At 42.7% G+C, this 23402-nt stretch overlaps 1 protein-coding gene across 2 annotated transcripts in view; it reads left to right on the top strand.

Annotated features, from left to right (window-relative positions):
- LOC101876419 (neuronal acetylcholine receptor subunit alpha-7-like) overlaps window positions 1-23402 on the top strand; it is a 61469-nt gene that overhangs the window by 4762 nt on the left and 33305 nt on the right. The window contains exons 1-2 of one of the 2 annotated variants that reach the window (XM_005154869.1): window positions 5379-5439; window positions 11843-11982. In XM_005154869.1, coding sequence (XP_005154926.1) covers window positions 5379-5439; window positions 11843-11982 — 201 coding nt within the window. Of the gene's footprint in view, window positions 1-5378; window positions 5440-11842; window positions 11983-23402 lie in introns of those variants that run through there. The other variant, XM_005154868.3, reaches the window with a different exon arrangement.

Below are 23402 nucleotides of genomic sequence, written 5' to 3'. Positions count from 1 at the left end.
TGATCTGTATTATCATAGGCACAGCTGCAAATGTGGAGCTGGCCCAAGCTTGTGAGAAGGTGCCAGGCTCCAGGATAGTTGGAGGTATTTCCATGCACATTTGCTGGTAGTAATCCAGCTAAATCTTGTGTTAACTCTCCTCAGATCTCACTAGAAAAAGTGGGAAGGTCCAGAAAAAGTACTTGGGCCCTGACATCACCAGCATCTATTGTTATATGCACCTATTGATACAGCATGCTGCAAGCAGGGAGGGATCCAGAAGCAGATACAGTGTATGTAAAAGTAGTATCCATCTGGTCCTTGGGATGATGCCAGTTGGTATGTTGGAACATTGGAATGTTACGTTGGAATGTTGGAACACTCCAGTATATGATGTTATGTTGGAACTTCCTGCCTTGCTTCAGTCCAGGGGGCCTTCTGATGGTCTCAGAGCAGAAGTTCCCATTCCAGGCACAGGATTCATGTTGTAAAGACAGCTTCAGACTTTTTTTCCCCTATAGTTTATTCTCCTGAGACTTGTGGAGGAGTGCATGATTTAGTGGTAGTGGTATCATATTGGATTATTTTGTCAGCAATTGTGATTTTTTCCAAGCAGTGAAAGAAGTATTTTATGTCTGTGCTGTATAGTGAGAACAGTGAGCAGCAGCATTCCTTTCACACTTTTCAGAATGGGTTACATCAGTCACAAAACAGGAAATAATGCCATCTGAACACAATTTTCAAGGGAATGTGTGTACTTAAATACCATTCAGTTTCTCTCTACATGCTAAACAAATGGTTAGTGCAGAATTTCATTTGTATATGACAAGTAAAGAGCGAGATATAAAGTCTCTCTAGGGTAGATTAAAGTAGATCAAAACTCCTCATCACTCCTGACTTGGTTATTCAAGTATGCCTACTGTCTAGAGATCCTGCATAATCCAATTAAGGAAGAGAGCACATCTGCCTGAGACAGGTAGGGCTAGCATTGGCAATCAGTAGGATCCATGGGAATGAAAAAGGTATACAGGAGTTTATTGCTGTTTCGGGACACACTGTGAACAAATACAGCTTGTAGAAAGAGGGTTGCTTATCAGGTCCTTTCTGCATTGAGCAAACCAGCTGATACCAAGGCTAAGACCAGAACCAGATTATGTGTTTGGAAATAACAGTCTTCCCACCTGGGGCTTGCAGTTAAGTCAGTAAATTGCAAATAAGAGAACTTGTAGTCAGCATAAGTACTTATGCATGTCAACAGTGAGATGCAGGTGGCCTGTCCTGCCTTGCTATCAATTAGCTTTGCTCAGTTAGAGAAGCTGTGGTTGCTAGAGGACTGAAGCAGATGTCTGCAATCCTTGCCACCTTCCAGAAATGGATGTCTTCAGTACTTACTGAATCCCAGAATGTTGCAGAGAAATCCACAGTCCTCATTTCTGTACTTAATGCAACATAGATTTGGACAGAAAAAGGATTTAAAGAGAAAAGGCAGGCTTGAGGAGATATAATTTCACATTGAGGGCTCAGACAGCCTAAAATCAGTTTGCAAATTGGGCTGACGAGACTGGACACTGTGTTCATTGAAGTTCAGCTGTGACTATGTGGAAAAGAATCTTTGGTCACTTACATCTCCACCATGCCAAGTGTGAATATTAAGTTGTAAATTGGAAAAGATATGTCTGTGGCAGCTGAGGTGAAAGAGAATCTTGTCTATACAGATTCATAGACTGATAGCATAGTTTGGGTGAAAGGGACCTCTAGAAGTTGCCCAGTCCAAAACCTGTTCTTGAGCAGGGACAGCTCCATTAGGCTGCTTGTTAAGAAGTCAAGCTGGGAAGACCTCCAGGGGCAGCGATCTTCCATCTCTTCAGAGAAGCAAAAGATCCCCAGATACCCTGGCAATGCCCCAGGATGCAACTTGTATCTGATTAATGCTAGAGTGCAGATACACTAATCCAATTAGTGCACGTCCCAAAAGAGTCTGGCTCCTTCATCATAGAGCCCTTTCTCATGGCAGCTGACACCAGAAGGCTGTGTTGCCATTCAGTGAGACCTGGACAGGCTGGAGAGTTGGGCAGGGAGAAACTTGATGAAATTCAACAAGGGCAAGTGTAGAGTCTTGCATCTGGGGAAGAACAACCCCATGTACCAGTACAGGTTGGGGGTTGACCTGCTGGAAAGGAGTGAAGGGGAAAGGGACCTAGGGGTCCTGGTGGATAGGAGGATGACCATGAGCCAGCAATGTGCCCTTGTGGCCAAGAAGGCAAATGGCATCCTAGGGTGCATTAGAAAGGGTGTGGTTAGTAAGGGCAAGAGAGGTTCTCCTCCTCTACTCTGCCTTGGTGAGGCCACATCTGGAATATTGCATCCAGTTCTGGTCCCCTCAGTTCAGAAGGACAGGGAATTGCTTGAAAGAGTCCAGCGCAGAGCCACAAAGATGATTAAGGGAGTGGAACACCTCCCTTATGGGGAGAGGCTGAGGGAGCTGGATCTCTTTAGCTTGGAGGAGACTGAGGGGTGACCTCATCAGTGTTTACAAATATGTAAAGGGTGGGTGTCAGGATGATGGAGCTAGGCTTTTTTAAGTGATAACCAGTGGTAGGACAAGGGGCAATGGGTATAAACTGGAGCATAGGAGGTTCCATGTGAACGTCAGGAAGGACTTCTTTACTGTGAGAGTGATAGAGCACTGGAACAGGTTGCCCAGGGGGGTTTGTGTAGTCTCCTATGCTGGAGATATTCTAGGCCCACCTGGACAAGTTCCTGTGTGAGGTACTCTAGGTTTCCCTGCTCTTGCAGGGGTGTTGGACTAGATGTTCTTTAGAGATCCCTTCCAACCCTTGGGATTCTGTGATTCTGTGAAGGCTGCCAGAAGAACACCCCCTTGCTTTCTCACCCCAAGCTGATTAAAGGCCTGTCTCCATTTCTCACTGGACATGCTGAGCTTTCACAGCTGATTGTCGGTGGCCTCCACTTGACTCACTCCACATGGTTATGTATGTCTTGTGCTGTTCTGGGGAGGCTTTATTTGTCACAGAGCTAACTGTGTGTCATGCATTGTGTCTCACTAATGACACTGCATGAGTATAGGCTGGCTGTACAGGATGCTGCTGCTTAGTGTTTTCACCACCTGTGAGTCAGTATGTCTGGGAAAAAGAAAAAAACAACCCAAAAGTAGGAGGTCATATAATGATGCAGAAAATACATTCTGAAATTCTTAGCCATCTTGTGCTCTTTTTGAAGACTTTAGTCATCTTGAGTCTGCAAAGTGGCAGAGCAGGTCATGACAAATGGTGGAGTACATTTCTTTGAATATTGTGTTATTTTAGAAAAGTCATCAGCAAACTGAAATCTAGTTTAGGCAGCTGTAACAATAGGAAGATGAGATAAAAAAATATATATATAGTTGTTAGATGATTTACAGTTGTCAATGTTTCAAGTTGCAAGTAGGCAGCAACTTTGAATTGGAACTGTTCTTGTTCAGGCTTCAGGCACAATTTGTAAAATGCAACTGGACAGCTTCAAAAGCTCTAAGCAAAAAACTTGCCTTTCTAACGTAGACAACCAGCTATCCTGCAGCACGCTGTCTGCAGCAGTGTTTAATTCAGTCTAAGCCTTCTAATGTAGTCTCCAAAGATATTTATGGTCCCCAGATTTCATTCACTTTGTAACTCACATTTGTTGGATTGATATCTCAGCCCAAGCATTTCAGCACCTCTGCTATTGTTGGATCTTCTTATGTGTTGCCTGACAATGACAAGGAGAGAGCAGAATGATAGAGAAAGGATAAACCAAATAGGAACAGGTCTGTGGGTAAGGAGAGGAGACATCCTTCTCCATAGAAGACCTTTTCCCAAGTGGAAAAATAATTTATCCTTTTTGGGTTAAAATGCTCTATCACACTCAGGAAGTCTGGATGCTGGTGAACACCAGAGGGCAGGTCAGACAGCACAGGGTCACTTCCTGCTTTTCAGGCTACTTTTGGTCTCTGAGAGACCAAGCACTCTGCATCTGCAGGCATTGTTACTGTATCACAAGATGACAATCACACTCCACCTGGACGCCAGTTTTGTTTTAAATTTATTTTGTTTGCATTGACATAATTCAGGAGCATTAGATTGAAGTTTCCAAAGCTTTAAATCAACAGAGTAAAGTTAAGACAAAGTCAGGCTCCCCAGATCATCATTATCTAGAAGTACACCATGTAGTTCATTTCTGCTCTTAGTCAGGATCATTGATTCAGCCAGTGCAGTTTTGGCTGGCAGGATGCAGCAAGGAGAGCCACGTATTTCATATCCCCTCTGATCCCAACAAACCCAGGGTTCAAGTGCTGTACTTGAGAAAAAGATGAGCATTCAGAATGCTTTTAGCCTTCTAAACCAGACAGATCACGGCTAACCAATGCTCAGTTGTTACTGAGACCTTGTGACATTCAAAGTCTGTGAAAAAAAAACGAACAACCAAATAGCTGTAAACTTCATGAATCAGAACATGCTTAGCCATTTGTGCCTTGCCTGAACCTTGTGGCCAATGCAGCTCTCACTTTGCTCATAGGCAACAGATGAGGCTTGAGCAATATGGGAAGAAGACAGGAAGAGCCATCACTAGCCTAGCCTATTTCATCATTGGTACCTTTGCTGCTTAGTATTGCTATGCAATTACAGCTGGTAGGCTGGCAAAGCATAAGTTCATTGTTCAGGAAGTTAGCCGTTTCTGGGATCATAACCATTGCCACTGACCAGCACTGCAGAAGGAGAAGGAGAAAGAATCACTACAGTATCCTTGAGCATACTGGATGGTTCTTTTGCACAATAATACTTTCTGTAACAGTTACACTTCAACCTGTGTTCTGCATTGTCCAGAAAAATCAATTGATATCCCCACTGTTTTGGTAGCAGCACACTGAGGCAACAGTTTTGAGGCTTCCTTCACCTCTGAACTATGAAAAAAGGAACAAACTTTCCATGCGTAGTAAAAGCATGTCTGTGACTAAGGAATAGTTCTTAGGAGAACTGATTTTGTGGGGTTTTTAATCTTTGCTCTCTTCATGTGCTGGGGACAGAATTACTTACCTTTCTCTTCTTGGGAGGTTAACATGTCTTCCTTTTCCTTCAGGGTCCTGCTGACCCTGATGTGGGATTCTTTGTAATTATATTATATATTTGATACTTTCAGCATGGGAAGTGGAGCCTGAAGAACCATGTTGCACAGTAAACTGAAAATTTCATTGCAGACTTTATCACTGTTATCATCTGCACTGAGTTTAGGAAGAAAAATCTCTTCCTGTCTATTGTCTTCTCAGCCCTAATGAGACTTGCTTACCTGTTTTAACTGAAATTATTATTATACCTGTCTGTTCACATATGGCTTTCCCAAATCTGAGCTCCCCACATGGGCTTTTGATGGGAAGGTGCAAATTCACTGTGACCCTTGTCAGAGCCATCTGTGAATGCTGTGCAGATTGCCATGGTTACCTCATTGACAATACTTGGCTAGTGAAGTCCATAGTGCTTTCCCAAGAAGGGCTTTCCCAAGAAGGGCTTTCCCAAGAAGGGCTTTCCCTTGGTTTACTGGTTTAGGTGCTGAAACATGTCAAGAGATGTGACAAGCTACTCCACAAACCAGTGGGAGTGGAGAGTCCAAAAGCCTTCTCCAATACACTGATGACCACATCACTAGTATCTCACTTTTGTCACATGATTTTGTTTTTTTCCATTGGCTTCCATTACTGCTTCTCCTCACAAATCCCAGGATGACTGGCAAGAGTCACTTTCAGGCAGACACAGCTTTTTTTAACATATCTAGCAAAGGGAGTCCTTCTTTTCACCACTGCTTCAACTCCATTCTCCTGTGCTCACTTCACATCTAGTACTGTAGTAATTCAGTTATACTGCATAGAGCTAACGTAAACTACCATAAACTAACATAAACATTAAAAATATATGTTTTCTTTCCCTGTCTGCCTCTGGTCAGTCATGTTTCTGACTTGGAGCAATAACACAGTTCAGATAACTATCACACAAATGAGAAGTGTCCCACTGTTAATATCTTAACATGTGTTTCTTTACCTTACACACATACCCCAGCCTTTAAAATGTGCACCATGCCAGCAGGACCAAAAATATAATCCCAGCCTTTCATTATGTAATGGCCTATATTCTCTTTTTAGCATATTGTCACATGCCTAAAGTCTTTGAGATGAAACCTTTCCTAGCATACACTTTAATACCAGTCTCTGCTGGGAATTCTTTATCTTCTATGAAAGAACAGAAATGGCCAATATCAGAAAGATTAGGTCATTTTTGCCTAGGAAAACATGTCATTTCACACATTCCTATGGCTGCCTGAGTTTTGTGTGTAAGTTGCAGGAACAATCTGCATAGCAAGCACCAAAGATTAGAGACAAAGATTACCCAGAAGGGAAGTAGATTAAAAAGAGGTTTTAAATGAGAGAGGTATTCATATACATAACACGCAAGCACACAGACACAGACACACACAGGGCTGAGGTAGCTGATGTGATTCCATTATTTCTTATGTGTGTACTCTTCACAGAAGGTGTGATGGCATGCATTTTAAATCAAGGGACATTGAAAGAAATAATGCTTTTGCAGCCACAGATAAAAGCAGAAAAACAGCACATAAGAACAAAAGCAGATGGGACACATCTGTGTCTCTGCAGATAAAGTGACATATGGCAGTTACATGCTTTACATTCTCAGAAATCTGCAAAGTATACAAAATAAGATGGGTGTTTTTTTTATAGCTACCAAAGCACTGGAACATGCCACATTTTTGAAGATACTCTTCCAATTCTTTATGCTGATGAAGTTGCCTGTGAAGCAAGCTGCTTTTTTTCTGATACTTCTTCTGTTACTTCTCCCATAATTCATAATTGCATATAGTGTCTGTGTGTCTTCCTGTGACGATTCTATTTGCATTCCCAAAAAAATTGCTAAAAATCTCTGTAAAAGCAGTGATAAACTAAAAAGAAAATAAATAACCAAAGAGGAGCTATGACAGAAGAGCTGCTAGGTTGGGTCGTTAGGAAAATGCTAAAAGGTTCAAAGTTTTAGCTCCAATAACTATAGGTTGTCATAATGGCTTTTTGCTCTCTGAATGTTCCAGTTATAACAAGATTGTACACAACAAAATATAACAATACTTCTCAGTATTGTGACACTGTTTTTCAAAAAAGGCCCGAACTCCACTTAATTTATTTTAGGAAACAGTAAAACAAGCAAATAAACCAACTCATGGTAATGTGGTAAAGTAACAATACGGAGAGAAAAAAAAATTACATGCATGTTCTGAAATACCTGCAGAGGGTGTGAGCAAATACCACAACCACAATATTGCTGCAGTTTAGGATCTTCCATGAAGTATCAGGGAAAATACATACTTAAAAGCAATAATGTGATGGACCAGGAATATGCTGTTGATTACTGTTGATTTTAACTTAATCTGCAAAAAGTTTGTAATATGCAAACAGTTCTAGGAACTGTTTTTGAGAAGGAAAATTTAAAAAAAGGGCATGTTTTTGTAATTCAGAGACATGTTATCATGTGCATGTGTGAATATACAGTAATATGGGAAGAACAGTCTGAAACCATTGCTTATTCGATCCCTTGGTCCCAATAATTTCATAACCTTGTATGAATAAAGCAACAGCTAGAAAACATTCAGCTAGCAACTGGCCAAACAAAATGTTCAAAGATTATGAAAATAAACCTAGGAAACTCTGTGAACCAGTGGTGGAATTATAGAATCATATAATCATAGAATGGTTAGGGTTGGAAAGTACCATGATATCATCTAGTTCCAACCCCTCTGCCATGGGCAGGGATGCCTCACACTAGACCACGTTGCCCAAGGGTCTGTCCAGCCTGGCCTTGAACACTGCCAGTGATGGGGCATTCACCACCTCTCTGGGCAGCCTGTCCCAGGATGACATATAAATACAGGTATTGTAGCTGAAAACCTCATGGAAATCCATGTCCTTCTACCTACTTTCTTGGTAGTATTTCAATATTATTCTTTACTGTGCACAGCAAGACAGAATGTGGCCCACATATTCAGTCCAGGATGCTGGCAACTTTTGGAGCAAACCTGGGGAACTGGAGCAAACTGGCAAGAACTGGGCTCTTGCCCTGTAGCTCAGGGAACTCTGCATGCAAAGCAGAGCACAAGCATCAAGCAGCCAAGAACAGACATTACAGCACAACCCCTAGGAAAGGAAGGAGCACCTGGCCTTCCTTGGGGTGGCATGTGATTAGTCTGGCCAGAGCTAGCTGCAATTCTGACAGTCATTCATTCCTACCAGGCAATGCTGAATAGTCTCCAGCCCCAGCAAAAACTTCCCAGGTCTGAACCTAAATCCACAGAAGAAATAAGAAGTATTACGGTGGCACCAGTATTACTGGTGAGGACCATAGAATGACACTCAAGCATGGAACAGGCAGTCCATGCCCAGAGGTTCCCACCTGGACAGAGAACATGGAAGAGGTTTGTTGTCAACCCATAGCAATATGCCTAGAGCCCTGTGTCTCCTCAACAGGCGATGTAAAATTGTAAAGGAACAAACCAGTGCAACCACTGAAACTGTATCCACCACACAAGGAATGAGGAAGGGCCTTGATAACTCTAGTCAGCATCCTTTTTTCCCTTCCTTTTCCCTTTTCCCTTACCCTTCTCCCTTTCCTTCTTATTTTCCTTCTCTTATTTATTTCTATTTTTATGCTATTTATTTATTTTTCTCCTTTTTTTGATTAATTTTTCCTACTCATAGGTTTGGGGTATTCAAAGATAATTCAGAAACAAGGGGGACACTGTCTGAGGCAGTGGGATATGGGGTATCTATAGTTTAAAGATCCTTAATCCAGAACTCATCCTGCCCTTTACCAGTTACTTGTACTTTGCCAGTTACTTCCTGTAACATACATAGGCAAGTAAGTCTGGCATTCCTTTTGGGAGACTGACTTGGCAACCTTAAATATTGATGTCCAGCTTCTAGCCTAGTTTAAAAGATGAAACAGTGCCATAGCTTTTAGTTAGATTTCTGGGACTGAGGGGTAAACAGTGATAAAGCTTATTCTATCACTACTCCTGAGAGATCCAGGCTTCCCCATCACCAGCAGGCACTCCATTTAACACACAAAGATGTAATGTCGCAATGCATTAGCACAAGGATTAGAGGGGAAAAAAACAGAAAACTCTCTGGAATACAAAACACTAAGTATTTGAAGACTGCAATTTAAGGAAAAAGTTGAGGAAAACACAAGTCTGACTTGTGACCCACCTCAGTTCCTTCTCCAGCACAGCTATAACAGGGAGATGGCAGTGTGATTACACTAGTCAGGTTTATGTGGTGCCAACAGCTGCCATGGCTATTTGCCAGGCCACCCGAAGGCTCTGCTGCTTTGGAATCTATGTAATTCTTGAAGCAAAATGATGCAGCACCTGGACATGTGGTCACTAACATCAAGTCAAAGGGGTTAGAATAAGTCAGCTAAGGCTGTGTTAACAATTTTGGATGTAAGAGGTCACAAAGTAATAGGATCACATTGCAGAGGGGAGAGCTGAAGAAAATGTAGAAAACCAGGTGCAAAATTCCTTTACTGGGCTATTTCAACTCATAAAGTTTAACAGGGAAAAGAGCCTGGCTTCAGCACAGTTGGAGCACACAGTACTAAGACAGCTTTCCGAAGCACACAGCAAAGGGTTATGGTCAGATCCTTCCAAGTCAGAACTCCCTTGGCAGGACTGCTTTAATGCATCGTGACAGCAATGATACCAGGGCACTCTAGCAGACCAGCTGACTTCCAGAGACTGGTGAAGGGCACTTTTCCCACGTAAAAGCTGAAGCAGACAGTTTAAAAGGAAGGTTAAAGGCAAATACTATGTAAGTACTGGAGAGCACTAGTGTAGATAGTAGTTTCTTCCCTAAAGCACAACAACAAGGGGGTGGCATTGGGAGGGTGGTGAGATCTGCAGGTGGGTGAAAGGACAGCAAATTCTACCAAAGCTCAGAACCTCCTTCCACAGAACAAGGTGTTGTGTGATTTTCACAGGAAGGTCTTACAAGGGAGCTGGGATGTACCAAGACACTAGAAAGCAAGTACTAATGCCAACACAGAGCACTTAAATCACTGAAGGGAAGCTTACTTAAGCTGGTGAGGGAGAGATACTTTGGCCAGAGCTTGTCTTTGCCAGTGGTGAAAACATAACATGCAATACTGACATGTCAGCAAGGGCTATTGAAGCAGTGCTTACACCATCTGCTCCTCTGGATCCCCATGATCATATAATGTATTACACAAGAGCAGAAAGGGCCGATGAAGGTGATGTGTTGGTGTAACTCACCAAAATAAAAATACTTTTTCTCCTTGTTCACCAGGCACTGCCATACTGGAAAGCTACAAAACTCCCTTTAATATCAGGAAAACTGAGGAGAACACAAATAAAGCAGACTTACAAGCTGCTTATAAACTAAATTTATCATAAACTTTAAAAGGCATAGATGCAGTGTTGGAAGACACCTTGTTCCAGCCTTGAAAGGCTTGCTGAGCAGGGAGTCAGAGGAAGAGTCTGGGGAAGACCAAACGGATAGTTATGGTTTGTTTGAATTGTCAAAAAGATATTCATCATAACCGCTGTGAGAGAAGTCGTGGTCTCAATGTGCAGAGCTCTGCTTAAGAGTTAAAAATAGTCACACACAGAGACTAGGAGCTGCAGTGGATAAAATATTCTTTATTCCAAAGTAATAATAATTTAGAGTGCAGATTCCCTGCCAGTGATTTGATTTCTACAGTTCAGGGAATACGCATTCATGCTGACAGGACTGGTTTGGCCTCAGGGAACCTGCAAATCATGAACCCTCACTCTGTTAGTAGATGCAACTCTCCACTGGCCACAGCACCAGCACCTACACTGTTTCGGGGGACCCAAGTTCCTGGGTAGTGTCTCCCAGCAAAGTGCTCACCTTTCTGTGGAAAGAGACCCAAGCTCTCACTTCTGTCCTGCCCCATCCATGGTTGTTGTGGCAAGAAAACCTGGCCATGCAGGTAAATGGATGCTCACCATACCCACCCCAAAGCTGGGGAACAGTGGCATCTTGCAATTTAAGCATAGACTGAAATTCTGCTAGTCTTTATCATGCTCGTGTGTTTACATTACAGCTTCTGTGTTGAGCCTGTTCCCAATGAAAACTGAGTTAAGCATGTAACACCAGAAATTCAGTATCATTATATATATCTGTCAAATACTTTAACCTTCATATCACCATCTTATTTTGTGTTAACAAAGTGTGCTGCCATCAGAAGGAAAAAAGGGTAGGGAAGTAACCCAAAGACTGGAAGGTCTGTCACAAAAAACTGAAGAAGGTATGAAGAAGGCTTGTCACTCTTTCCTGAGCAAAGCAAAGGGTGTGATACATCAGCTCCAAAAAACAAGAATACGTGTTACTCATACTGTGTAAATGCACAATATGTCCAAGTAATACCAGCTCTAGGAAATAAGGACAAGCCAATAAAAGACCTCTGACTGCCTTCTAGGAAGCTGGCTGGTGGTTTTGGAGCCCCATCACTGACCATCAGCAGGAGGGGCACCAAGGAAGAGGGACATCTACTCAGAGCCCCAGAGGCTGGTCAGTAGTTTCTGAGTTTTAATAATTAATTTTTTATAAGAAGTCCTCAGTCACATATTCAGAAAAGCTGTGTCTGTCAAACCCATGTGCAGAATTTTGGGGATTTTTGGGGGAACTTCTTTCAAATTACAGACTTATAAAGAGGTTTTTCAATAAAACAGACAAACAGTAGGGACAGTGTGACCAGTCCAAATGACAGATGCCTTCTTTCTTTTCTCCTAGTGTCTCAGCAGGGTGAAAGCCAGAGACGCTTGTACAGAGAACTGCTGAGAAACTACAATCGTCTTGAAAGACCAGTGTTGAATGACTCCCAACCCCTTGTAGTAGAGCTCCAGCTTTCTTTGCTGCAGATAATCGATGTGGTAAGTTACTTGCTATTCTGTTCTCTAAGGCACCCACACAGCATAACAAATCTGATCTCTTGTGTAGGGACCATACTTTCCCTCTTAATCAGGCTATCAGATTTGAGTGCAGACTGTCTTTGGCTAAGCAGCCTCCCTAAATGCTGGAGTACGTACTTTAACACTTTGGAGGAGTAAATATCCTCCTAAAAGCACAGCCATCTCTGATACAACATAAGCTGCAAGAAGATTAATTTTGTAGTTTTTTCCTTTTTTTTTAACAGAAAGAAAAATTCAGTAAATTAGAAGGCATGTGTTACTACAAATTATTAATGATGAATCCTTAGAGTGATGTGGAATGTGGTAACTGTAGACCATGTGCAGTGTTCAAAGCTAGCATCACTGCACTTACACTTTTTCATTAGACATTATAATGGTATTGACCTCTTCTCACATCTTTACCATGTGCTGTGGTTTGAGGAGCCTTCCCTGAGATGAGGTTAGAAATATATAAAAGCAAAACCTGGAGGCACAGCCACCTAATTGTCTTGACTGTAACATGCTCTCAGAATTGGCAATGTGACCCATGGAAAATTTTAACATAATAATCCAAATCCCTTTTATCATTATTAAGACAATTCTGTGTGATAAACTATGATACATACAGAGAATTGCTGTCATCTACATGGAAAAACTAAGCCAGGAGAACAATTTTTACAACCTCCATCCTATTAATACAGCAAATAACTGAACACATTAGTGCTCCTTTCCTCTTATCCTTTCCATAGCCAGTATTATGGGTCTGCTTTCCAATGCACCATTACTGTCATGGAAGGTGCAAGAAAGAGAGAGAGAGAGAGATGTGCAAACTTTTTGTGCATTTGCAAACCAATTAGACAGAAGCCTTACATATTTAAACAGTTTAAAGCTCTCTCAGTCTTTCAGGAAATGTGTGGTGCATCAGGTGCTCTCTCTGGGTGGGTAAGCAGGACCCTTGAAGTCTAGCCCCTAGCATTGTGCCATACAAGTGGCAGGTTGAGGCAGTTGTGGTGCTCCTGGAGGCAGGCAGCAGCCACTCAGGCAGGGCAAACAGCTTTCTGTTTTGAAATGTTAGCAACTGCATTGATCTGGAAGAGAGAGATCAGTACTCTGAACCAAAGTTATTCATTCACAGCAGGAGCTCCCAGAAAAGAGCAGAAAAATCCTCCAGCTAATTTCAATTAAATTTCAGCAGCCAGTACAAGGTTTAGCAGAAACATCTTAGCTCCAAAGAGCTTTCTCCAGTCCTTTTTCTGATGGTATTTTCTTGCAGTAATTTGAAGGTTAGGGGTGGTAAAGGGGAGATTTTAGCTTTAGGGCTGTGACTGTACATTTTCAAAGTCAGTCAGTCAGGAGCAGTTACATAAAACCTTTTTTTAGTTGTTTTTCACATTCGTGCGTGTAACCCTTCCATTCAGGAAATCAGCACTTCTTTAAGCACTTTATCTGCATTATGACAATGTCCGTTGCAACAGATTTAATTCCAGACTTCCTTTTGATTGCTCACTGTAGGAAAGAGGTAATCTAAATGGTCATTCATAGCACAGACAATGCTTTGCTTCCCTCCACCTCTGCACACACTGCGGATGATAGAATTTAATCAGCTCAGAGCATTATGACTTGTCTCAGGCTCATGGTCTTGCAAACTGCACTCATGTTGTTTTCAAAAACATTCAGAGTCACCTGAAGTGTTTACCCTGCACGATGTGAAAAGGTACCTGTCTTCTCTGGGGAGAGACAGAAAATCCTTTGCAGGTGAGTCCCTGTAGTAGAAAGGTCACTGTGGCATCAATAAATGACTAAATCCACCACCCTGAAAATCCACAAAACACTGATCTTGTGGGTCCCTACCCTACCCTACCCTACCTTCCTGTGGGTCCCAGGAAGCAGGCCATGAGCATGGACACAGCCCCTCAGTCTTCATGTCTGGCTGGACAGACTGAAGCATCTGGATGCTCCAGCTGCTGAAGAAAATGTCTGTTTAAAAGGAGGGCTGTTATAACCACAGTGATGTAAAGAGTAGCAGACAAGGTACAAAGGAGAGGTAACCTCTATTAGCTGACACACCATGAAGCAAACCAAGAGGCTGTCATTCTGTGCACTCAGATGAGAGGCTGGGGATGAGTAGACTATGCCTTCTCAGCTGCCCTGCTTGGCACAATCCAAAGCAACTTGTGCAGAGTTGCTTCTTACTTGAAGAAGGAGATAGACAGCACGACAGTCTTGGCAGTGGTGTACGCACTAACAAAGTATAAAGTTCCTCTTTTGGGGTGCTTCTGTGTCCAGCATGCTCCATACCATAATAGAGCAGGGTACTAGGCAAGGTCTCAATCTGAGTGGACTTCAGGCATCATGCTCCCTGGGGTGGAAATAAGGACTCATAAACTCTGGAGTGCATATTGTTTTTCATCAGTCTCCTGGTCAAAAGAAAGGGGTTTGGTAGGGTTCACTTGTCAGAGAAGGCGAAGAGCAAGCATAAGCTTGCCAAACTGGTGAAGAGGGCTTTAAAGTTGCCAGGGGAGAGGAATATCAATCCACCCCATTCCTACCAGATAGATGCCAGTGCCAGCAAGAGACACTCAGCGCCCGGAGAGGAATTACAGGTCAGCAGAAGAACACCTGAAGAGCATCACAAAGAAATTCCTGCCACTCCAGCCAGTAAGCCAGCAACTTAAATGTTGCTATGCAAATGCACGTAGCATGGGGAATAAACAAGAGAAACATGTGCTCCATTTGAGCAACAATCACCAAAGCTAGCAGCTGCCTGTCAGTAGACTCTGTGCCAGAAGGTGAAGGTGAGAAGGCAGAAGGAAGGCAACACCCAACCCTGTGGTACTTTCTGTCTGACACAGCCTTCATAGTGTCAGTTTCTTCACTTAATCTCTGTCCAGTCTGAATTCCTTTTAAGAAGTTGCTTTCCTTGCATCTAAGTGGTTTTGCTTCATGAGCTGCAAAATAGCCTTGCAAACTCCACCAACTTGTGAAACTGCTCTGCTTTCTCATCTGAATATGTGCTTATTCATTCTGTTGAGTGGCAATGTGGCACAGGCACTGTTTCCCCCTTTGTGAGGTGTGGTTGGAGGCAAGAGGTGCCACATGGCTGTGAGCTGGCCAGTGCTGGCACTGGTCCTGCCAGAGGGGCAGAGAAGAGTGGTAGCCGCCTGCACTGGCCCCAGATACTGCCCCAAGAGCAAGCCATTATCCTCCTAGCCATACCATCTGCTAGGACAGCAGCTTTCTAGGGCTGGTTCTGCAGGTAAACTGAACAACCAGAAAGTTCAAGGGTTAAACTTCTAGCTTGAATTCACCTCTCCTTTCCTAAACTGACTTTATAGCAGATAGGTCATTCCCTCCCACCTTTCAATTCAGCACCATTACATGTTCAAATCTCTGTGCTGGGTGTTAAGTAGCAAACCCAGATCAACAGACAAGTGGTTCAAGACAATATAAATATTCCAGTACACATAAGCACCTGTTCATGTATTATTTCCAATATAGTATCAGTGTTCACTGGCTTAAACCGTAATCCTAACAGTACATCCTGTACAAATCTTTTATGGCCAGATAACTTCAACAATGTAAGCTTGGCTATGCAAGATTCAAAAAGACAGAATATGAGAAAGAGAAAGAATTGATAGGGAGAGGATTATAAAGCAGTGTTTTGAGACGTCTTTAATTACAAAGCATTGATAAGTGCTAGAGAGAGAATCTGACTCTTTCAACTCTTTCAGATTAAAGTACCTTTCTTTTTCCTCTTCTAGAAATGCCTTTGTGTTCAGCAGTGGGTTTCCTGTATAGCCTTTGTGAGCTGTTTACTCTGTTTCTCCTTGTATAGATCTACTCTACCAAGCCATGTATCTTTCCAGAAAGTTTTTTCTCCACCAGAAATTTGAGTCTTATCTGGCAGGAGCAAATTCAGTGAGACTAGAGCAGTAAGACTGATGCAAAATAGTATAACTGAGAAGGAAAACAAACTGGATAGCATAAGAAAGTTGGGGCTGTTCAGCCTGCAGAAGAGCAGGCTGCGTGGAGACCTCATAACAGGGAGACCCCCATAACAGGGGGGCTATAAGGATGCTGGGGAGGGACTATTCATCAGGGTCTGTAACGATAGGACAAGGGGTAATGGGTTTAAAGTTAAACAGGGGAAGTTTAGATTGGATATAAGGAAGAAGTTCTTTACTGTAAGGTTGATGAGGCACTGGAATGGGTTGCCTGGGGAGGTTGTGAATGCTCCATCCCTGGCAGTGTTCAAGGCCAGGTTGGATGAAGCCTTGGGTGATATGGTTTAGTGTGAGGTGTCCCTGCCCATTGCAGGGGGGGTGGAACTAGATGATTTTAAGGTCTTTTCCAACCCTAAGTATTCTATGATTCTATGATTCTATAAAAGCTGAAAATCAGTAATTAATGATCATGAATAGGAGTCATTAAAATCCCAGGCAGAAAAATTACAGAAAGCTTGCTAGACCAACAGATTCATTAAAGTTAAATCCCAAGCTCTCTCTCCTGGTCATAAAACTCACATAGTGTGGTGAATTTTGAACTCCAAGAAGAAAAATTAAATAAATTGGCCTCTTCATTAGCACAGAGGAGCTTGAAGAAGGGAAAACCAGGGCTAATGGAACCATGAATTACTGTTTTGCTTGCCATCTACGTGCCAGGCATTATGAAAATGTCAGTCTCACTAAACAAACACGACAAGTGAGTTTGATAGCACAATGAAGTTAATTATGGGTATTATGGCTTCCCATCTAATACTACTTTATGGGCACATCAGCATGAAGCATTATGATGAAGTCTTAATTACCTGAATTAAAACTGCAGTTTTTTTTTTCATTGGCTTCTGCCTGACTTAGGTCAAAGAGCAGAGAGACATCACTTAGGGAGCAACAAAATAGTTTTCTCTCAGCATGGTTCCTCAAGTTGTACTTGGTGGCTCTGGCTTTAACAGAGAATGGCTAGTTTGCTTCTAGGTGTTCAGTGGTGGTCATCCAGCTTGGGTATTTCACAATAACCAATTTACTGCCTTCCTGGTGAAAAGTCTGTACTATGCTCTTCGAAATTGTGTGAATTTGGATCATGTATATTCTGTAATCTTGGGTAACTAATTTGATCCATCAAGGATTTTTGAGAATCTTCAGTACTTTTACATCAGTTCCCCAAGGTGCACAGGAGCAAAATTTATTTAAGGTGAGATTTCCCTTATGAACTTAGGAAACCTCAGGAATGTAATAGCAGTGGCAGGTAAAGAAAGTCACCCTTTGGAGAAATGTTCAGCTACTTGAAATGGAAAACATTTTCCACAACTCCATCCATGAAAGGCAGCAGGGTCCCCAAAATCAGATGCTTCTGGCCATGCCTTGCTGCTGCCAGGGGACTGTGGAAGCTAGCATATAGCAGGGGCAGTGCAAATTGCAATAAAGCAGTTAAACCAAAGCTGTTGGGATGGTGCTGGACCTAGTACTTTTTATTTTCTCAGTGTTTGGAATGTTCCTATCTTAACACTTTGCTTTAAAGTTCTTTGCTGTGAGGGTGGTGAGGCACTGGAACAAGTTTGCTCAAAGAAGTGGATACTCTGTCCCTGGCAGTGTTCAAGGCCAGGCTGTTCAGAGCCTCGGGTGATACGGTCTAGTGTGAAGCATGGCATGGGGGGTTGGAACTAGATGATCTAAAGGTAATTTCTAACCCAAACCATTTTATGATTCTATGACTGAACACTGCTCTCTGAGTGTAAGTCCTGAGAGCCAGTGAGTTCAGCTCCTCAGTAAAAACCTTTCTATCCCTGATCATAGTCTTCAAGCACTCACTTGAGTTTTTGAACAGGCCTGCATCCCTTTACTTTTCTGTGGGGTCACAGCAGTGTGCAAATACAGGAAGAAAAAGCTAAGGTAGGCTTGCAGTTAAACTAGATGTGAGTCTTTAACAAGTTCTCCGGGTTGGCCTATTTAGGACTTTTCTCAGCCTTCCTTCTGCTGCTTTTCCTGTGACTTCAAATGCTGAAAAAGTCAATGAATAATTAATAGCTTGGAATAACAATTCGTGTCTAGTTTTGTTTACTGAAACACCTGCTGATGGCACACAAAACACATAGGAGGCTATTTCAGGATGAGGTATCCACCCTGGAGAATATTCAAACCACCTACATGCTATGTGTGGATAACTTGGGATTTTAATGGAGGACTGACTGCTTTTGGATGGTGACATAAAATCCTTTCCCCAGGAACCAAGTATGTATCTCAGTTCATCCAAACAGAGAGCAATGTTGTGCTGGAAAGCCATGCAGGGGCCTCTGATCCAGCTTCTAGGTTTCTGTGAAAAGCATCTGTGAAACAGTAAGACAAGGCTGGTGTCTTCATTTTCCCCGGAATCTGTGGGAAAAGTTTGTTCCTGGAATTTTCAGGTCATTGTTGAAGGACTTGAGGTCCAACAGTCTCAAAACCAGTGCTGGAGTCTGTAACATGACACACTTCACAGCAGTACTGATCTTAAGGGATGGCTGAGAAGCTGCACCTTGGGAAGAAAACCCCTAGTTTCCTAAGACAGGTACCCACAGCCCTGGTTGAAGGTCATGTGACATATGCAGTGTAAGAAAAAGTCTTTCTTTTTTCACCATAATGGCAGTGTCAACTGGAAAATGTGGGCAAAAAGGCAGGTAAGACAAAAATCTGTAGGCTTGGCTGACCCTCAGTCACCCATTGTGTTAGTGAATGGGAGAGCTGCCTCCTCGAATGCCCTGACCAGCACTAGCAAACTCCTATTTCTTTCCATGTTCCTTCTTCCTGCTCTTGCCTTTAGGGAATGTGCAGATTCAGTACTTCCTGCTGCAGGTTTTACATCCAGGCCTTCTCATTTAACATTCATAACAAAGCAAATTATGGTTTTCGATATATAGGGAGCCAAGGCCTTCACAAGGAATGCTTTTCAAAGCCTTTGTTGGCCATGCATTATGCTTCCTGAGGAACGGAGCTCATATTCCTGTGTTTGCAGGCTATTCTCACACAACCCCTGTTTGAATGCTATGCCCTTCACAGATTTTCATAAAGTGGCTGGCTCCAGGCATTTGCAAGGGGAACAGTGTGAATGGAGATATTCAAGGCCCGCTTGGACAAGTTCCTGTGTGTTGTACTCTAGGTTACCCTGCTCTTGCAAGGGGGTTGGACTAGATGATCTTTCAAGGTCCCTTTCAACCCTTGGGATTCTGTGATTCTGTGAACAGTAGCCAGACCCTCCAACATGTAAAGCTCCTGCTATGAAATCAAGTGTGCACAGGGCTGCTGTAAACAGCAGGTAGGTAGATGTGCTGTTCCACTCAGAATGCTCTTTTGGGAAGAACATGGTGAACTGTTTGAGGCAGTGGGACCAGGCAGTGTCACGCTGCTACCCCATGCAAAGACCAAAAGCAAATTGCGCTGCTTGCCCACAGTGAAAAAGCAGCCAGTGTCAATAGGTGGGAATGTGGCTCAACATTAGGTGGAAAACACTTACAAGACATCACCTCCAACCATTCATAAGAGAAAAGGCCAAAGCAAAAATGTGACAAAAGGAGAACGGTGTGGTTGTTCCACTATGAGCTCTTAACCATATCTTTCTTAACTTGACAACACTGACCTTGCTGCATTTCAGTCCTAATGGCCAAAGAAATGCTTAGCAGGTATCAGTGGATGTTTGTTCATCCTTTGTTATTCCAGTGTATTTTTGTATCTCTCCCCCTGTATCTCTCCTCTTTGTTACAGGTATTGAGATGACATACTTAATCTTGAGGTATCTCTTCAAAGTTGTTGTTACTGTGGCAACATTTATTCTAACTTTTTAATGAGACCCCTTAGATACAAAGGCTGTCCAGTGATGCTTACTCAATGTTGCCAAAGCAACCTGGGTTTTCATTAAGCTATCTGGTGTTGTGGGACTTCAACCATACACTGCATTTAAACTGAATTTTAGTTAATCTGCTGAAGATTGTGGCAGATGGCTGTTTCAAGCAATAGATAGGACTGCCTGCTGCAGTTGCAGATTGAGTGCGCAAATATCTGAAAGCCTCATCAATTCCTTTTGATACTCTTGTTCAAAATCCTGTGCAGAGACAATGCCTCTGCTAAAAAAAACTTTCCAAGGACATCCTTTCTTGTATTAAAAACAAAAACAATACAATGTTAAAAAAAAGACATTAACCAAAGTAGCCATGTATGGCCTTTGGTGCTTTCTGAGAGCAACCTTTCGATTTGGGACTTTTCGGGCCAGTATCTTGCAATAAATCAGTGGTTGATTCAACTCCCAGTTCTGTAGTTCTTACAGGACAAGGATTAATGATGCCTGCTAGTCACCTGTTAACAAGTGCCTTGCTACAGAGATGACGTGTTACCATATGATGTGACTATTGAACTGGAAAGGGCTCTGGGATATTTTGTCCATGTGCTATGACTCCGGTAATTATGTGGCTGGGAATAATACACTTTATTTAGATGTTGGCCTGACAAGCGAGAACCTACTGACAGGCAACAGTGCAAAAGGCAGGCAGACCTACGTACCTTCTAAGCTCTGGATGAGAGCAGGGAAGGAAGACAGAACTAACACACATGTTGCAACATGTGCACCACAACAAACCAAACTGTCACTATCCATGGGTCAAAGATGGCTCTAGGAATAAGCAGATATCCAGGACAGAGAATTAACAGAGGTCAAGCAGAAGATAGAAAGGGGAGAAAGTGACCCAGATAGAGACAGGAAGGATTTAGAGGACAACTGTTGCACTAGCTAGTGATAACAGCATTAACTTTTCCCAGCATTTTTGAATACCAGAAGCAAACTCACATGCCTAAGCGGAACATCTGCAGCCCACTGAGCTGAACTCCCAGGGGAGTGCTAGAGAAGCACCTCTGGGGACCAGTCATCTCCAGTCTCACATGGGACTTTAGCAGGGCTGTTTTGTTCCTTTGCTGAGGGGGAAAATCCAGGAGCTGAGAGCTTGCCAAACATGGAGGGAAGGTCATCCCCAAGGCTAACACTGCCAAATGAGACAGAAACCTCTCACATGAAAAGCAGTGTGATGAATCATTCATGTTTTCTCCTGGGAAGAAAGCCATCCTTACAGCTAACCTTAAATCCCTCTGCACTAATCAATGACACACAGTAAGAACCTCCAGCACTTCTCAAGCTTTTGATTAGAATTAGCTTTTACTTAAAGTGGTACTGGCCAGTGACCTCTTGGGACAGAGTACACACACAAACTCTCATGGTTTACTGTAAGTATCTTTGTAACAGACAAATAAACCTGGACAAAGGCCAGCCCAGTGTGAAGTGAGCTTTGCTGCTCTTGCAAACCAGGAACTTCTGTCAAATGCACATCCATGTTTGTAAAACTTGCTATACCACTAAGAAGCACCCATCAGGCTGCATTTTTTGATGAGTGCTGAATATGGAAGTAACACTGTGTTTTGCTGTCCATAAAGCCAAAAAACCTTGGAAAGCTCAGCAGCCTGAAAGCAAGGATGAGAATAGACTCTGGATGAGAATAGGCTCTGTATGGCCATGAAAACATCCTGAAGAGACATTTCTTCTCTCCCACCACCCAAGCTGACAGAGATGTAAGCAACTCAATGCCCTGGTTAGACTCTGTGTTCTTGCTGACTGCTGTTATCAAAAGGCAAGACAAGAAGACCACACGGGGCTGTATTTAAGCCTGTGAGAACTCCAATAGACAAGCTTTCCTTTGACTGCAAAACAAATTTGAAAAGCAGGACAAACATGGTGAGCACAATAGCACTGTGAAAAGGATACCCTGAGTAATAAATTTAATGCTACCTGAAATAGATGGCTGAGGAATTGCCTGGAGTCAAAGCTTATTACCAAGGTCATTAGCATTTGACTTTGAGCAAAGAGCTCACAGAGGTGTGACAGGGGAGTAGGTAAGGGCAACAAAGTTTTGTGAAATACAGAAGTTAGCCCTAGATGTCTTCTTTTGTAGTCCATCAAGTATAAAATACTGTGCCAGGTAAAAGGCATCTCTACATGCAGGAAACCCATAGACCTCTCACATCTACACTGCACTTTAATGCATCCCCCTGTGGCCAACAAAAAGAGAAAGGTCCCCTCCTCCCCTTCCCTATAGGTGAAATGTAGATGTGTACAATCCTTCATTTTGCACAGGAAAGGAATTGCCTAACTCTTGCAGTCCACCTTTGGTCATGGTTTTCAGGCTTCTTTAGCAGTATGCAGAAAGACTTTGTAAGAGTACATGTGCAACTTACAGGTATAAAGCAATTACTGGTTGGCTAGCAATACAAAATATGGCTAGTATTTAATAAGTGACTCAGAGAAGCATCATGCTCACCATCCCTAGAAGACACCTGGTCAGGAAAGCATCAGTCAAATGGAGAGAGAACGGCCTGTATCAGCCACTGAGACACAGCCTCTATTGTTGCTGGGTTGCTTTTATTTCCCATGTCACTTGACACAGATAGCTCTGGTAACCCCATCAATTACCAGGTTTGGTTTGTTGGTTTGTGGATTTTTTTTCACTTTAGGGTTTTATACCTTTCCAAGTTGGTGTTTATCCCTTTGAATGCTTTAGCATCTAAAAAAAACCATGTCTTAGCAAGCTTAGTTCTGTGTGTGATTTATTTTTTCTTATTTTTCTGCAGGCTTCATAATTGATTCAGCAATTGCCACCAAAGGGACTAAGGGAGTTTCAGATGGACAGGGCCTCTGGAGGCAGATTGTGATAGGCCCAAAGAAAGGCACATATATGCTGCCAAAATCTGGGGAGCGGCAGAGAAGTGAAAACGAAATGTATGAACAGTATAATGACATAAAATCCCAGATGATTTTTGTGTGACATCTTCCATCAGCAGAAGTAGCTTAGGAGGATTTCAAGGGAACTCAAGAGAAGCAGAAGAGGAGATAGTGTGATAGACAGTTTTATGTGGAGGAGTATGGCAGAGTCCTGTTTCATGCCTGAAGTTTGTTTATTCGTGGTACATGGTCCTGGTTGCAGAGGGTAACTGTCCATATTGCTAAAAGAGCCAGGAATTCTCGAGATCAATTATGTCTACCTTTCCAGGTTGTGAGGTTTCTGCAACTCCAACAACCCAAGTGAGAAAATGACACAGACAAGGTTCCTCCTAAGGGCTCAACAGTACCAGTGGTCGAGTATCCTCTGAGCTGGGGAATCAGTAATTAGGAAGCTTCCATAGGCAGTTCTGCTTCGTGCATTAGCCTGGGAGTCTTCAGTCCCTGGTGTGGGACACACAAGAACTAAAACCTAGAGGCCCCATACAAGAAAAGCACATGCCAAGTGGTGCAGCTCAGTGAGATGGTGCAGTTTACTTTTGAGCATCTCACATCTTCAATAGCACTTCTGGGCAGTTTCTTCACATATGTACCATGAGGGTAGCTCTGTAGAAGAA

Source organism: Melopsittacus undulatus, chromosome Z, assembly GCF_012275295.1.
Source record: "Melopsittacus undulatus isolate bMelUnd1 chromosome Z, bMelUnd1.mat.Z, whole genome shotgun sequence".
NCBI classification, from domain to species: domain Eukaryota; kingdom Metazoa; phylum Chordata; class Aves; order Psittaciformes; family Psittaculidae; genus Melopsittacus; species Melopsittacus undulatus.
The sequence above is the reverse complement of the archived record's forward strand: the minus strand, read 5'-3'. Positions and strand labels throughout refer to the sequence as shown.